General features: G+C 46.3%; 1 protein-coding gene and 1 pseudogene across 1 annotated transcript in view; one reads left to right on the top strand and one right to left on the bottom strand.

The window, feature by feature from the left end:
• The window catches only part of LOC119384790 (transformation/transcription domain-associated protein-like), a 946,434-nt gene that overhangs the window by 788,152 nt on the left and 143,403 nt on the right, over window positions 1-14,879 (bottom strand). Inside the window, 1 exon segment of the mRNA XM_049413130.1 lies at window positions 8,895-9,061. Coding sequence (XP_049269087.1) covers window positions 8,895-9,061 — 167 coding nt within the window.
• LOC125757562 (tigger transposable element-derived protein 4-like) lies at window positions 2,016-3,666 on the top strand (annotated as a pseudogene).

Genomic DNA, 14,879 nt, shown 5'->3' with positions numbered 1-14,879 from the left:
AAATATTTGCAATAGGCTACTACCAGCTTCGCTTAATTTATGAGCAATTTTTGGCAGAGAAATTAATTATTTCTGCAATGAAATGGCGGAATATATCCATTAATAAATTCGTATCCAAAAGCTACCAGTTACACAATAGGGATGACGTCGGGGTAGTATTTTCGGCACCTAACAACTTGTTAGGTGCCGAAATACAACTTGTGTGGTCGAACAGATAGGAAACTAGCTCAAAATAAAACAGGCCAAAAACTACGAGGATGTGGAGTGAATCATCGGCAGTCATATGTAAAATGTGAAACAGGTGTTGTGTATTTGGCACTATTGTCCTGTGTTCGCATTTACGTAGGACAAACGGGAAGATGTGTTAATACCAGGCTGCAAGAACACAGAAGATCGTTGGATAAAGAAGACAGTTCACACATGCCCAAACACTGCAGGTCGTGCGGTTGCACCCCAATTTTTTGTGATGCCATTATTTTATCTAAGCACCCAGATCAGACCCCCAGAGAGCTGATAGAGGCGTTTCACATTAGGAGATGTGGGGGAAAATGCGCGAGTGTGCCCTCCGTAACATTAACTGACAATGAATTTTCCTATCTCCACTGAGGGTCTGATATGAAGCAGATGTATGTTTTTAGTTTTTTCTTTATCTCCCTCTTTTTTTTTCTTTGCTGTTTTAATAGCCAGGTCATGTGACAGGAGTGACATACTATATGTATGCGCTTTTCTTTCCAATAAACTATAGTTGCGAGTAGACGCTTGTGTTGTTCGCATGGTTTCCTTCTTGTGTCCCTGTCTGTGTGCGCGCCCCCATCCAGTTTAAATATGAACCAGTTACACCTTACAATTATTTTTCTTGCTATTCTTTTTATTTTCAAATCATAAAATGCAATGTAAAGGCTTCCTTTCCGCTACAGCTGAACAGTTTGACTTTATGATCATGTGTCAACAAAGCACTCCGGTGAAGAACACAATCATGTCAACTTTCTTGCCCTTCAGCCTGCTCCTCCTACTCCACAATGCACCACGGGCACAGGGAACCAAGTTTATTCTGCAGTGAGTCGATGCTGTTGATTTTATACTATCGATAGTACCATCGAATTTTTTATCATCGACAGCGCCATCGATAGTATTTTTCACCATCGATAGTTCGATAGTGACTCAGCTATCGATAGTATCGATAGTACCATCGATAGTTCTGCATCACTAGCGGCCAGGCCTTTAGGTAGGTGGCAACTGCGGTCAGATCATGGTACTCGAATCTAAGCCAAACCCCCACCTTTACACATTGTTTTTTCTAAATAAACATCGGCTTAGATTCGAGTAAATACGGTAGTTTATTGCAGACAGAGGTAGTTGCCACATCATGCAGCAGAACGCTGGGAACTTAGCAATGCACTTAGCACACCCTGCATACTCATGAACTGAACTTGGAAATAATTTGGACCACCTGGAGTTCTTTAGGCATCAAGCCCAATCTTTTTTTTTTCTTTTTTCCCTCCATTGAAACGCTGCTGCGATGGCCGGAAATCGAACTCGTGACCCTATTGCTGCACCCAATCTGCAGCGCAATGACGACAAAGAGAAAGACGAGGTTCACATCTCATCATTTTTGAGTATCTTGCATAATCAAAGTGACATGCCCTGTTTTCAACTCCTGTTGTTTCTGCATCGTGACAATATTTCCACACGCACTCCTTTCTTTTTATTTTTTTATGTTACCGGCACATTACACATGCAACTACAGTGGACTCCCATTAAACGAAACTCGGTTAAACGGAAAACTCGCATAAACGAAACTATCTAGGCACATTTGGTTGGTCTCCTATATATTTAATGATAAAAAGTTTCGGCTAATTGGAACATTTTTTTCGCTTACATCGGTTAAATGAAAGTAAAACGGGCAAAGTCCATGAACGCCGGAAATGGCCACGGCAGTCTAGCAACCATGAAACAAGAAGTTACTATAGCCTAGCCAAGCCAAAAGCCAATCCAGCGATCGCACATGTTCGCGCGCGTCGAGTAGCGATCGAGGTCTCGTCGTAAACTTGAGATGGAAACAAAAAAACGGCAGCACAATGCACTTTCGCTCGCAACAAAAGTAAGGATCATCCAAGAACTTGACCGCAACAACCTATCGAAGACAGAAATTGCGAAGAAGTTCAATATTGCCAAGTCCACGCTGTCGAGGATACTCAAGAACAAAGGGAAGATTGAAGAAGCTGTAAAGCTTGGGAACTTCGCCACGGACAGAATGCGGATGAGAACGACGGCGTACAAAGAAATCGAAGATGTGCTTTTCCTCTGGTTCAAGCGTGCACGCAGTGCGAACTTCCCGATCAGCGGCCCCATTTTGGAAGAGAAGGCCAAAGAGATTGCTACTCGGATGGGGATCGAGGACTTCCGGGTGAGCGATGGCTGGCTCAGCGGTTTTAAAAAGCGGCATGGTCTTGTCTTTAAGACAGTTTCTGGAGAAAGTGTGGCTGTAAACAGAGATATCTGTAGCCACTGGCAACAGGGGAGGTTGCAAGAAATTTTGGAAACCTACGAACAACGGGACGTCTTTAACATTGATGAAATGGGGTTGTTCTACAAAGCACTCCCTACTAAGACTCTTGCTTACAAGGGGGAAACCTGTGTGGGAGGAAAGCGAAGCAAAGATCGTATTACGGTGCTAGTAGGTGCCAACATGGACGGTAGCGAAAAGTTGAAGATGGTGGTTGTGGGGAAATCAAAGCACCCACGCTGCTTCAAAGGTGTGCGCATGCTGCCTGTCACGTACCACGCGAACGGGAAAGCTTGGATGACACAAGCAATCTTCGAGACATGGTTGCGCGAAGAGGATAGAAGATTTACCCAGCACAACAGGAAGGTTATTTTTATTGTTGATCAATGCCCTGCTCACGGTCAAATGGATAGACTCAAATCGATCAGCCTAGAGTTCCTGCCACCAAATGCGACCGCAATCATTCAACCGATGGACCAGGGCATAATTCAAAACTTGAAAGTTCTCTACCGCCGCCAAGTCCTCCAGCGAATGCTTCTTTGTGCAGACAACAAAAAAAGCTTACAACGTGGACTTGCTCTCAGCTCTTCACATTCTAACCAATGCCTGGGAATGTGTGAAAGTGTCAAATGCGCAAAGGTGCTTCCACCATGCAGGGTTCTCAGGACAAGAAGTCCTTCTTGCTGAGGCTGAGGAGGCTGATATTCTCTTCAGTCAGGTGACACAGTCTACTTCTTTCACGCGAGAGGACTATGAAACACTTGATGCAAACGTCGCCACATGCCGCGAGGACAGCCTTGAGGAACTCATAGCTGAAGTTCAAGATGAGGACCCGTGCTCAAGTGGTGATGAGATGGTGTGTGATCCCGGGCCCATTTCAGTGCCGGACAGTGCAGCAAGAGATGCTGTCATCCTGTTGCAGCGCTACTTTGAACACGATGGTGGCACAGAGTTCCTGCCAAGCCTTTCAGCAATGCACTCCTACTTTGTGAAAAAGTGCTTGAACCAGGCCAAGCAAACCATTATCACCTCCTTTTTTCCGAGTCAGCAATATTAGCAACATTTTTCTTTCTAATCAACTATAGTAGTATTGTATACTTCAAAATGTTTTTGTTCAGTCAGCCACAGTTGGTGCTTTTGAAATAAAGTCATATTTCATTAATTTTGTGGGCTTTGCTTAAATGAAACTTCTCATCAATGGAACAAATTTTCTTGCCCCTTCGAGTTCCGTTTAAGAGGAGTCCACTGTACTTGTGGTGTCATGACCTGAGGCCGCAAAGAAAAGAGCAGACAAGCCACCATAACACAACAAAACCGAATGCCGCTTTATTTTAGAACACCCATATATACAAGACAACAACAGAGCCACCAATGTTGCTAGACTATGCATTGAAACCCAAACTAGCGACACTACACTACTGCCTTCTGCAAACCGCACTCGAATAACTGGGAACCTTCCAGATTATTCAAGAACCTCCTAATGAGATTACGCGCACAACGCGAACATTAGAGCTCGTTCTGGAACTTACATGGCCGCTAGCGATAACACTGGAATCTTCGATGGCACATGTATAAATGTCGACGAGCTTTATTGCTTGGCAGATCACTCGACGGTTGACGACTGTTCTCGCCGCTATCAGTGCGAAGCGTGTATCACTCGCATTTTGAGCTTTCTTTTTCCAGGCACAAGTTCGCCCAAATAAAGAGTTCCGTATTTCCCAGCCTTGCTGTAGCCTTCTTCACCGTCACAACCATGTGACATGTGGTGGAGGTGCTGGTTCCTTGATGTTCTGGACGCCCACGAAAAGCTGGGAACCAAGCCCAAAGAGTGAAGATGAAGACACCACAGCCCTCCTGCAGCAATGAGCCAGTCACAGGCTGCAAGCTTTGCAGCCAGAGTACGAACCCCTACCCGACCAGACAGCCACGGCAACAAAAACAACTGCCACAATGACGACTACCGTGTCTCCCGGCTGCAGTCATAATGCAGGAGCCCATGAAACCACCGACATTCCGTGGATCATCATTTGAAGACCCAAAAACTCGGCTTGAAACGTACGACCGTGTTGCCGCCCTTAACAAATGGAACACCATCTAGTCAACTATATATCGCATGTTTATCATGCATGCATGTGTGCATGTACAATGCAGCATATACCAAGCTAATGAAACATATTCTTGCACATACAATGCATGACCTGTCATTTATGTTTGTCATGCACTCATGTCATGCGATGCCAATTTTGGTATGTATCCAGTTAACAAAATAGACGAAAGCGCACCAAGACAGCGTCATGTAAATCATGCCGTACATGACACGCATGTCATGATAAGAGCTGTCGTTTATGTTCATTATACAGTCACGTCGCAGAATACCAATTTTCGTACATATGAAGCTAGCGAAACGGCCGCGAGTGCACCATGAGCGTGGCAAGTAAGTCATGCCATACATGACATGCATGCAGGGTTAGTACAAGTTTTCAAAGCAAAAATCTAAGGATATTCAAGGGCTTTCCAGGACCTGTTGCAGGTTTTTCAAGGACTCAAAGCGGCATGCAAAGTTAGAATTTTCTTACACTAAAATTTTCAAAAATGACTACTTTTATTGCGCTTACATTAAATAAATGGATATCACAGCTATAACAAAAACATTAGCCTTCATAACTTCTCAAGATCACAATACACAATGAACGCTTACAAAAGCAGTTGAGATTTCTCCAGTATAGGCTTGAAGTTCACCAAATATATTCAAAACGTCAAGTGTGGTGTTATTTCACTTATACAAAGATAAATAAATGTATTAGGAGGTATGCACTTGACGTCATCTGTGAGGAGCGCTAGCGGCGGGGTTGCCATTTTGCAGGTCCGCGCACTCGCCGCACGCGCCAGACACTCTCAGCATGCGGTTGAATGTTTTTTGTTTCTTTTTAATGTAGTTTAGGAAGGAGACGTAGGAAGTCATCAGCAGAGCGCAAAGCATTGTGCTAGAGAGGCTGGAAAACTATGCAAGCACAGATTTTGCCTTCACTAATTCACTAATTCTAATTTCTTGCCATCGCATTCGCTGTTCACCCTCACTGCAAAACTGACTTCATTTTTTGCAAAACGAAACCATGTGCACTTGCGCCACATTACTGTTTCCGAAATGGGGAGTTTGTCAGGCCAAAACGCCAATCTAACACATTAAGAAGGTCGCAATGTCGTTATGAGAGTGCACTTACAGAAAATTCAAGGATTTTCAAGGATGGGAAAAAATTCCAGGACTTTCAAGGGCCTTGAAAACGCATTTTTCAAATTCAAGGGTTTTCAAGGATTTCAAGGACCTGTGAAAACCATGTGCATGTCATGACTGTCATGTTACCGTCATTCATGTTCGTCGTATAATAATGTCGCACACTACTAGTTTTGGTGCATTACTAGCTAGCGAACTGGCCACGAGCAAGCCATGACCGTAGAATGTAAATCATGCTGTTCGTGAAATGCATGTCATGATTGTCATGCTACCACCTGTCATTTATGTTCGTCTTACAGTCACGTCGCACAATAAGAATTTTGGTGTACAGTCAACGTCCGATTTTTCGAACTCCCTAGGGACCGCGAAATCGTCCGAAAAATCAGACAGTCCGAAAAATCAGGCAGTCCGAAAAAACAAATTCACGCTTTTTTACTCCGCTAAAGCGGTCAAAACACCACAGCCACGTCTGAAATAGCTTTAATGCCTCCCAGTACAATTATCAGGCATTTTGGTGCGCGCCCAGGTTCTCACAAATACATTCGGTACCTGCCGCGAACCCCACTTAACTACGTGCGTGCCAAGCGCTACTTTTGCATCTCGTGATGAGCGCCGCTGATAACAGCAAAGCGTGGAATATATTACGGCTATCTCGCATGAAGCGTTTGTAAACAATGGCGCGGAACACAGACTGTGGCGGAAGAGCGGACGACTCGTCCTGCTTTCCCCGATGCGTGTGCGCATGTAAACGATACGATGCGCACACACATCGCCGAACCTCTGCCGATGCGCAGCATTTGCTGCCGTATCAAGCCGATCATTTCTAGTTGTGTGCAGCACATCGCGAACTAAGCTGACGCCGTCACTGTACTGTTGCTGTATCGTACACACGCATTCATCATGAAAGGGTTCGTGATGTGCACTTTGTTCCTGACCGCACACGGGCGCGGCAATGACAAGCTGCTTTCGTCCACGAAGGCAACGCGTCTGTGCGGCGCACTTAGCGTTCTCGCACAAAGAGGCAGCAATAATGGCGGTGCGGCGCATTTGGGTTCTCGCCTATTAAAGGGGTGGTGCCACCAAACTTGTGGCTTGTGCGTTCTTTGCTGTAAGCATTTCCTATAGCTCCAGGAAGCATGATGCACGCACCAAGATTCATGTATTCTCGCTAAATAATTTAATATCGCGTTTTGAGGTGGACAACTTTCGGTTTCGGTTTCTGGGCGCCGAGGTTGGGCAGTGACGTAGAAGTGTAGGAGGCGTGCTCACGTGACCACGCAAGGCTGTGACGCACTTAGCCAGGAAGCGATCGAAACTCGGCGAGTGATGTAGCAACCGATGCTTTGCCGGTACTGTAGTGAATTAGAATATATTCTAGTTCACTACAGCCGGTACGTACGTTGCGGAAGTGGCGGAGGTCCGGAGGTCACTCACGTTACTACAGCAGATTTGGTGTGACGTCACTACAACTTTCGTTGCCCATCCTACAGATCTACGTCAGTGTTGGCACGCTAGCGATGGGTTTCGATCGGGAAAATGGGCATTTAGGTACACTTTAGAAGTGAACTAAAATATATTCTAAACATTTGCTGTGTCCGACCCTTTCTGTGAAATGTTCTTGCACACAGAGGAAACCCACAACAGGCTTGTTATAGCCTCGAAATTTGATGGCACCACCCCTTTAAATGCGTGCATTACGCATGCAACTGCGCAAGGCCACATGCATTACCGAGCAGTTAACTGAAGATGCTTATCGTAAGGGTTGTCAGCGATTAAGCCGTACTCTGCCGCCATCACGCCTCTGCGCATTTCCGCTGCTTATCAGTAAAGACATCGCCGCATGGCGCCGCGATAGTGAATTTCTGGTCAGCTTCACCCCATAACGCTTCGGCATTGCAGCAAAGCTGACTTTCGGACTCTGCTACTGTCGCAAACAGATCGACTCACAAAAGCGCTGGTTCGAACCTACGTGATAATACACGCGGTAGAGGTGGGGGCTTCAATTAATGCCTTTCGGACCTGCAATTTGGGCAGAAAGTCCGAAAAATCGGACGCGGAATAGTTTCAGCGTCCGAAATTTTGGACGTTCTAATACATTGACATCTATGGGGCTGGTGACGGTGCCGCGAAAGCGTCCGAATTTTCGAGTATGTCCGGAAAATCGGGCGTCCGAAAAATTGGCAGTTGACCGTTTATCAAGCTAGCAAACCGGCCACGAGCGCACCATGAGCGTGCATGTGAATCATGCCGTACATGACATGCATGTCATGATTTTCATGTTACCACCAGTCATTTATGTTCGTAATACAATATGTTTCGTCCTACCAATATTGGTATATATCCATTTAATTTAACATCCGCGAGCGCCGAGAGACCATGTCTTGTAAATAATGCTGCACATGACACGAGTTTCACAATCTGCATGTTAGAACTAGTCAAATGTGTTTGTCATACACTCGTCACGCCATACCAATTTGGGTATATACTATCAACTTAACAAAATGGCCGCAAGAGCACCAATACCGTGACATATAAATCATGCTGTTCATGACATGCGTGTCATGATTTGCATGTTAAGACCTGCCATGTTCATCATACAGTCATGTTAAGTTTTTATGCCATACCAATTTCGGTATACGTGCCATTAACGAAATAGCCAGGAGAGCACAAAGTCGTGGGCGGCTGGACGAACGGACAGACGGACGGACGGGCGGGCGGGCGGGCGGGCGGACAGACGACAGACAGACAGACAGATAGGGAGACAGACAGGGAGACAGACAGATAGAAGACGCTCAAAGTTGCAGAGGTTCACTAAGAAATGCTTCGCATTTAATAACCAGTGTGCAACATATCCTCCTGAAGTGCACTCGCTGGCCACTGACGACTTGCGCTAGACAATCAGAGTGTCGTGCGTGAAGGGCTGTGCAAGATGTTTTCTGGATCGCAACTCCAGGTGCATTCAATAGCCGACATCGACGCTAGCCTACAACAGAAAGCACGTCGCACTGTGGACTTTAGACTCAACTGGTCCCGAAATTGAAGGATCTTCCAGGACAGAATACAATTCCAGGACCTTCAAGGGCTTTGAAAATGTACTTTCCAAGTTCAAGGGTTTTGAAGGTTTTGAAAGAAAGAAAGAAGAAACGGTCAAAGTACCTGTGCTGGGGCAGGGGCTGCAGGGTGATTGTGTTGAGGATGAGCGGGATGAACTCGGCCACATCGTCATGCACGCTCTGCTTGTAGAGCTGGTACATGAGCACCACAATGATGGGCAGCTCGGCCAGCACCTTCAGGGACAGCACTGCTCGTGGGATCACGTTGTACTGCACACACGGCCACACACAGGGAGCACAGGTTGCACAGTGCCTCCTTATTACATGCTACCTTATCGTAAGGGGAACAGACAAGCCCTACACATTGGCATCAATCAAGTGGCTCTCCTGTGCAGCAGCGGTATTTGTCATTTTCCAATTTGAAGCTGATAATTGCACATAACGGTCACGCCACAACATTAAGAAAGGAAAGAGAGATGCACTGAACTGCAGTGAAGTGTCAAAAGTAATTTAACATCACATGAAAGCATCACCAAAGTGAGCGCATTACGATCTAAGAGGATCTGGTGCAATGGGATAATGCTGAAAGGAAATGGGAACAAAGCATAACCTGACATTGCATTAACAATGGTGACAAAAAAAAAGCACACGTGATTTGCCTGGCGCATGTACAGGTGCTCCAAAAGTAAAACGGAGCACGCAAGCTGTGGCCAGACGAGGCAAAACCGCATGCCAGTGCACTCTTATCAGAAGATGCACTGCAGATAGCGAGAGTGCACTGGCATATGCGGCTGACCCATCCCGATACAGTCGACGTCCGATTTCCCGGACCCTCAAGGGACCGCGAAAACGTCCGGAAAATCGGGCAGTCCGGAAAAACGAATGCACGTGAAAACGCACCTTTTTGGTAGGTATTTTTCGCTGACAGAGAGGGTCACAGCCGGAATACAAGATTCCCATAGCAATTCAGCCAATGCATCGTTTAGGTGGCTCTGAAAAGAGCCGTTAATAAAAAAAAATACTACGTGGCCGGCACTACCTCATAGGTCAGCACTTGGGCGCAAAGAAGTCACTTATTTTCTTTTGCACGGTCCACTTGCCCGCGGTTATGTCTGCCTCAATTTCAGTCAACGTCATGTTGCCGCTGTACACGAATGACAGTGTCATCAGTGCTCGCGTCAACTCCGAGCTCGTTGGCTGTGTAGGAGCTGGCTCTTCGTTCTCGGTGTCGGAGTCATCGGAATCCTCCGTAACTTGATGAATGATTTCGTCATCGGTCAACTCCGCACATAGCTCGAGGTCTTTGTCAGCGTCGGCGAAGCCCTCAAGGGTTATCTCGGCTGGAATCAACAGGCCGCCAGCGCGCAGATCGTCGAAGGCAACGTCCGCGGATGGCAGTTCGTCATCGTGAGCCTACGAGGTGGCTTTGTGCGCTTCGAAGGCGCGGACGAAGACGAAGGAGCAGTCGGTGCCATTGCTGTAAACGGCGAATCCGCTCGACGAAAAGCGCAGCACGAAACAGCTAGGAACTCGGTGGATGCTGAAGGTCGGGAAACGTGATCACTGAAGGTAGCGCGCAGCAGCAAACTATCAACCGCAGACACGACCGCAGAGCTGGCACAGCTGACAAAACAACATGTGAACGAACACAGTGAGGTTTGGCTTGGCTAAGCTACGGCTGGCAACGGATTGACACGTGCGGTTTCGAGGTTACGGCAGCCGCGGCGCGGTGCGGCGGCGGTGCTGCTGGCCACACCTGCGATGCGAGTATGGTGGGTTCAAGGATATGAACATGAAAACAACCAAAATGGCGGCGTCGGTGGTGACTTTGGGTTGGCGGTTAACAGTAAAAAGTCCGGGAAATCGGATGGCGAAGGCTATAAGCGTCCGGAATTTCGGACTTTTTAATACATTGACTCTACGGGGAACTTGACGGTGCCACAGATGAGTCCGGGAAATCAGGCATGTCCGGAATTTCGGGCGTCCGGGAAATCGGACGTCGACTGGCGCGTTTCTTCCTTTCTATGCCGGTACAACACTGCGCATTCATCGAATTTTGGCGTGCACTTACACTCTCGATAGTGTAAAGAGAGATTGGAAGCTGAGCCTCCGGTTAGTGATCTTTTATGTTCCAACAATCTCTGGTTAATGCAGCGGCCCGTCTGTCCTACGTAGAAGCGGCCGCAGCTGAAAGGAACCTTATACACTACACTTGTACGGCAATCAGTGAATTTGTTTGTGTTTTACGAAACAAATATCGGTCCGCTTCTTGTCTTTTACTCGCTCATTCTTCCTCTGCACAGCGGCACAAATCTTACCTAGCTTATTGGCAGCCGTGAAAACAACATTAACGCCGTATCTACTTCCTACTTTCTTTAGCCTGTGAGATACGCAATGAATGTACGGTATACCTACGACACGTTTCTTTCTGCAACCATGCTCAGACTTAACACAATGGACTTCTTTAAACGTTCAGCGACAGTGGCCACTGCATCACGAGGATACCCTACATCTAAAAGACACGCAAGCTGTGCGTTAAAGCTATCGCTCATTTTGTGCTCACACGACTTGGTGAGAGCAGACTACAACCTTCGAGTGCTTCGACGAAAAATTTAATAGAGTTTTCGAAGATCTAGAAGCATACTGCCAGCAAACGTTAAGGAAATGTCTAGAAATTGTATTCCATTATTCATAGGCAACTCTTTAGTAAGTTCAGCCCTCCTCCATTTAATTGAAATTTTTCGCTCACTGAGGTTACCGCGCTTTCAAAGCCCTCACCTCTAATCGTCCACATAACAAAAAACCTTAATGACAGAATTACCTAAGGCACCTTCCAAAAGTTGGTCAATCTTACTAAGGTATAAATCACTAGCAACCGGCGCAACCTTTTTTGGGCTACTGCCGGATTGATAGGTTCGCCTATTGCAAGGGCATGCGCAGATTTCGTGCCTTCTTTCTTTTCCGTCGTTTTGCATCTATTCAGTTGTTAGTCGGCGTTTGTGGTGTCCTGACTTCTTTCTTGTGTCCGTGTCTGCACGCCTTGCCTTAGCAATGTTAGAGTGGCTTAAAGTTGCCTGTAGAGTTACATGTGATGGCTTCCGAGTCTGGCACATGGTGAAGCCATTTTTCTCAATGTGACATTATACACAATATGAGATTCAATCATCAACACTATTTGCAAAAAAGCATCACTGAACTTTCACGAAATTTACAATAATTCTGATGGCGTGCTTCTAGTGGCAAAATAGATGCGCAAATTTTGTAGTAGTAAAGAAATGCTTTAATGGCCTAGTCACGGAAAAAATATCTGTTCATGAACATTTCTTGTTCACTTTAACCTGTATAATTACCACTAAAATTGCCAGCATTTATGTGAGGGTGTTCAAGATCAGCATCGCTCGCTCAGGAGTTCAATAACCAGAAACTTCGCTGAAGTTGCAGATAGAAAGAAGCAACATTTATTTTCAGAACAAAGTTGATAAGCCTTATCAAATTTGTAGCAACTGTAATAAAATGTCGCATATTTAGACATCTTTCAAAAACAGTTTCCTTCGCTCTACAAGTTTCAAACAACCTTACTTTCCTCTTTGTTGCACACAAATTTCATGCATGAAATGTCTTCTTTTTAACGGCAATGTTTGTGTTTTACATTGTCGTGAACATTCGAGAACGACAGGTAATGAAATTGGTCCCTCCATATAGAATATATTCAACATTTTTTTGCTCGTAAATTATGCAGTTACAGGCCAACTCTGGCGATTTTTTGGCCATGTCAAAGTAAAGGTGCTTTTATGTTCCTGTTACGGGCTCCTGTTACGGGCCCGATAGCAGAAATACTCGGCAAATTGGAGAACAATTTTAAATAAGCAAAAAAGCGCAACACCGAAACCGAACCAAGTCTACTGTCTACGTAGACGTTGTTAAGAACGAACCGGAAGTCGTGCAAGGCATGTCGGTCACGCCGGCGCGGAGTACGAAAACTGTGACAGTCGGGACGACCAGCGAAGCGCCGGCCAAACCAACGCTGTCTGTCGTCTTGTGCACAGCAGACGCTCCCTGTAGCGGCCGAAGCGCCGAAGTTAGCGGTGTCCTCGGCTGCGTCACTGCCGCCGCCTTCCCAATCCGACGTCACAGACGTAATGTTGCCAATAATTGTGGGAAGCCAGGAGGGTGTTTGCAGACAATCTTTAAAATTCATTTGCAAACAATCTGCGCATGTCTCAAGCCTGTAATTTGGCATAAATGACGGAAACGTGCAAAGGAACGTACCCAGCAAATTTCATTGAGATCCATCGACCTCAAGAAAGCGCCGGAGTTGGCCTTTAATAAGAAAACTAAGTTCTTTTTCGGGCTACTGGGTGGTATGTGCATAAATATAAAAGACTAAAATATCCGTTTTCGGATCAGTGTCGATCTCTCGTGGAATCATCCGTTTGCGATAACAATGGTCAGGAGACTAACTGCGGTTATGTCTGCCGTGTAGCTGCCTGTAACTATGGTTAGCCGTAACCATAGTTAGCTTGACCGCAGTTAAGGCTGTTCGCGTGGCTGCGGTTGATTGAAACAGAGGGACGCCAACCAAGGTAGTGAGTAAAAGGAATTTTTTTTTTTTGCGTTACAAGGAAAAAAAATCTACGTTTTGCATCCCACTCTCACTCATTCTTTTTCAGGGTTTTCTTCCAGCCGTGGGGTAACGCCTATCCTCCATGATATGGCGGATTCTCGATGGGGAGTGCACCTGTAGACCGGTTGACGTTACCGGCTGTCTTCTGGATAAGCCAGAATTCCACAAAAAGCCGGCTATAGTAATTGGCCTCTAAGTCAACGACGCGGCAGTTGTCATATCTGATGCGGTGGTCATTCACCACGCTGTGCTCAACGAGTGTACTCCTTTGTCACTCGAACTTGTGGACGTCGTTTTTATGTCGTCGCAGCCTCTCGTGGAACGTACGAAGTGTCATGATGAGCACATGGTATGGAGTAAACCAGCCCTTGCACTTTCTCTTCGGGAGGCCTGTATTTGGCACGAAAAGGTGCAGGTGCCAGCAATCCGCCTGATCTAATCCATTTCCACGAAAAGCATGTCCGTACAGTTTCCCACGGCGGATTCCGCGGCTTTCTTCAAGCTTTGTGTGATGATGGCCTAACCCTCCACACAGGGAGTTGGCGCCTCTTAAGAAATTGGTCCCCGCTATTTCCACAAACAAAAGCAATTCCGCCCGCGCTTTCTTTGTATGCATGGCAGGCCAGCAGTTCGACGCTGCGACAAAATAATTTGTTGGGGCAAGCTCTGGGAAAACGGCACCTACAGGATGAAAAAGTAACAAGTAACGTGACACCACACGTTACCAAAAAATGTTAACGTAAGCAAGTTATTTGTTACAGTTCCTAAATTGTAACGAGTACGTTACTAAGTTGTAATGAGTATGTTACTAAGAGAAGGGTGATGATTGCATAAGCAGACCTGCCAAGTACTGGGACACAGAATTAGGAAGACCCTGCCCGGGGGGGGGGGGGGGGGGGGGGGGCATTTTTTTTATTTTTTTAACAAAAAAGCGCGCCTTTCGGAAGGACATGGTCTCCAGGCTTTTCAACTGAACTACCTCTGCATTAGGCAGAGCAAGGTCTGTCGGGGAAAACTTGTGTCGCATGTAGTCGCACACTGTCACAAAGTAGTGCCGAACTGCCTCGAAGAGTTCCTGTTGTTCCTTGGGCTTTAGCTTGTCTTATTTTTGAACAAAGGTGGTGGTCGCCGACTTGGCCCTCCTCAAGAAGTCTTCCGTGTAGGTCTGGTTGTAGCAATGTCCAGCCTGGTCACACTTCGCAAGGAGAACATGTCCGAGAGTTTTGTCGGACATGGACGACCGAAATTCAGTTCTTGTTTCCCTCACAAGGCTGAAGAGACGCTCACACTCAGCATTGCTGTGTGGAAATGACAAAATTCCAAGCATCACCTCAGCAATTCGGCTGAACTTCAACCTTCCATCTGCAGTTCTCAGCTGTGACACCATTCTCCACTGGGCATCCACTCGTTCTTCTTGTAGAATATGGGGAGGAAGATCCTGAGCCTGCAACTTGGAAAACTCTA

Source organism: Rhipicephalus sanguineus, chromosome 3 (genome assembly GCF_013339695.2).
Source record: "Rhipicephalus sanguineus isolate Rsan-2018 chromosome 3, BIME_Rsan_1.4, whole genome shotgun sequence".
Classification (NCBI taxonomy): Eukaryota; Metazoa; Arthropoda; class Arachnida; order Ixodida; family Ixodidae; genus Rhipicephalus; species Rhipicephalus sanguineus.
Note: the sequence above shows the minus strand (reverse complement) of the source record. Positions and strands in the feature narration are given on the sequence as shown.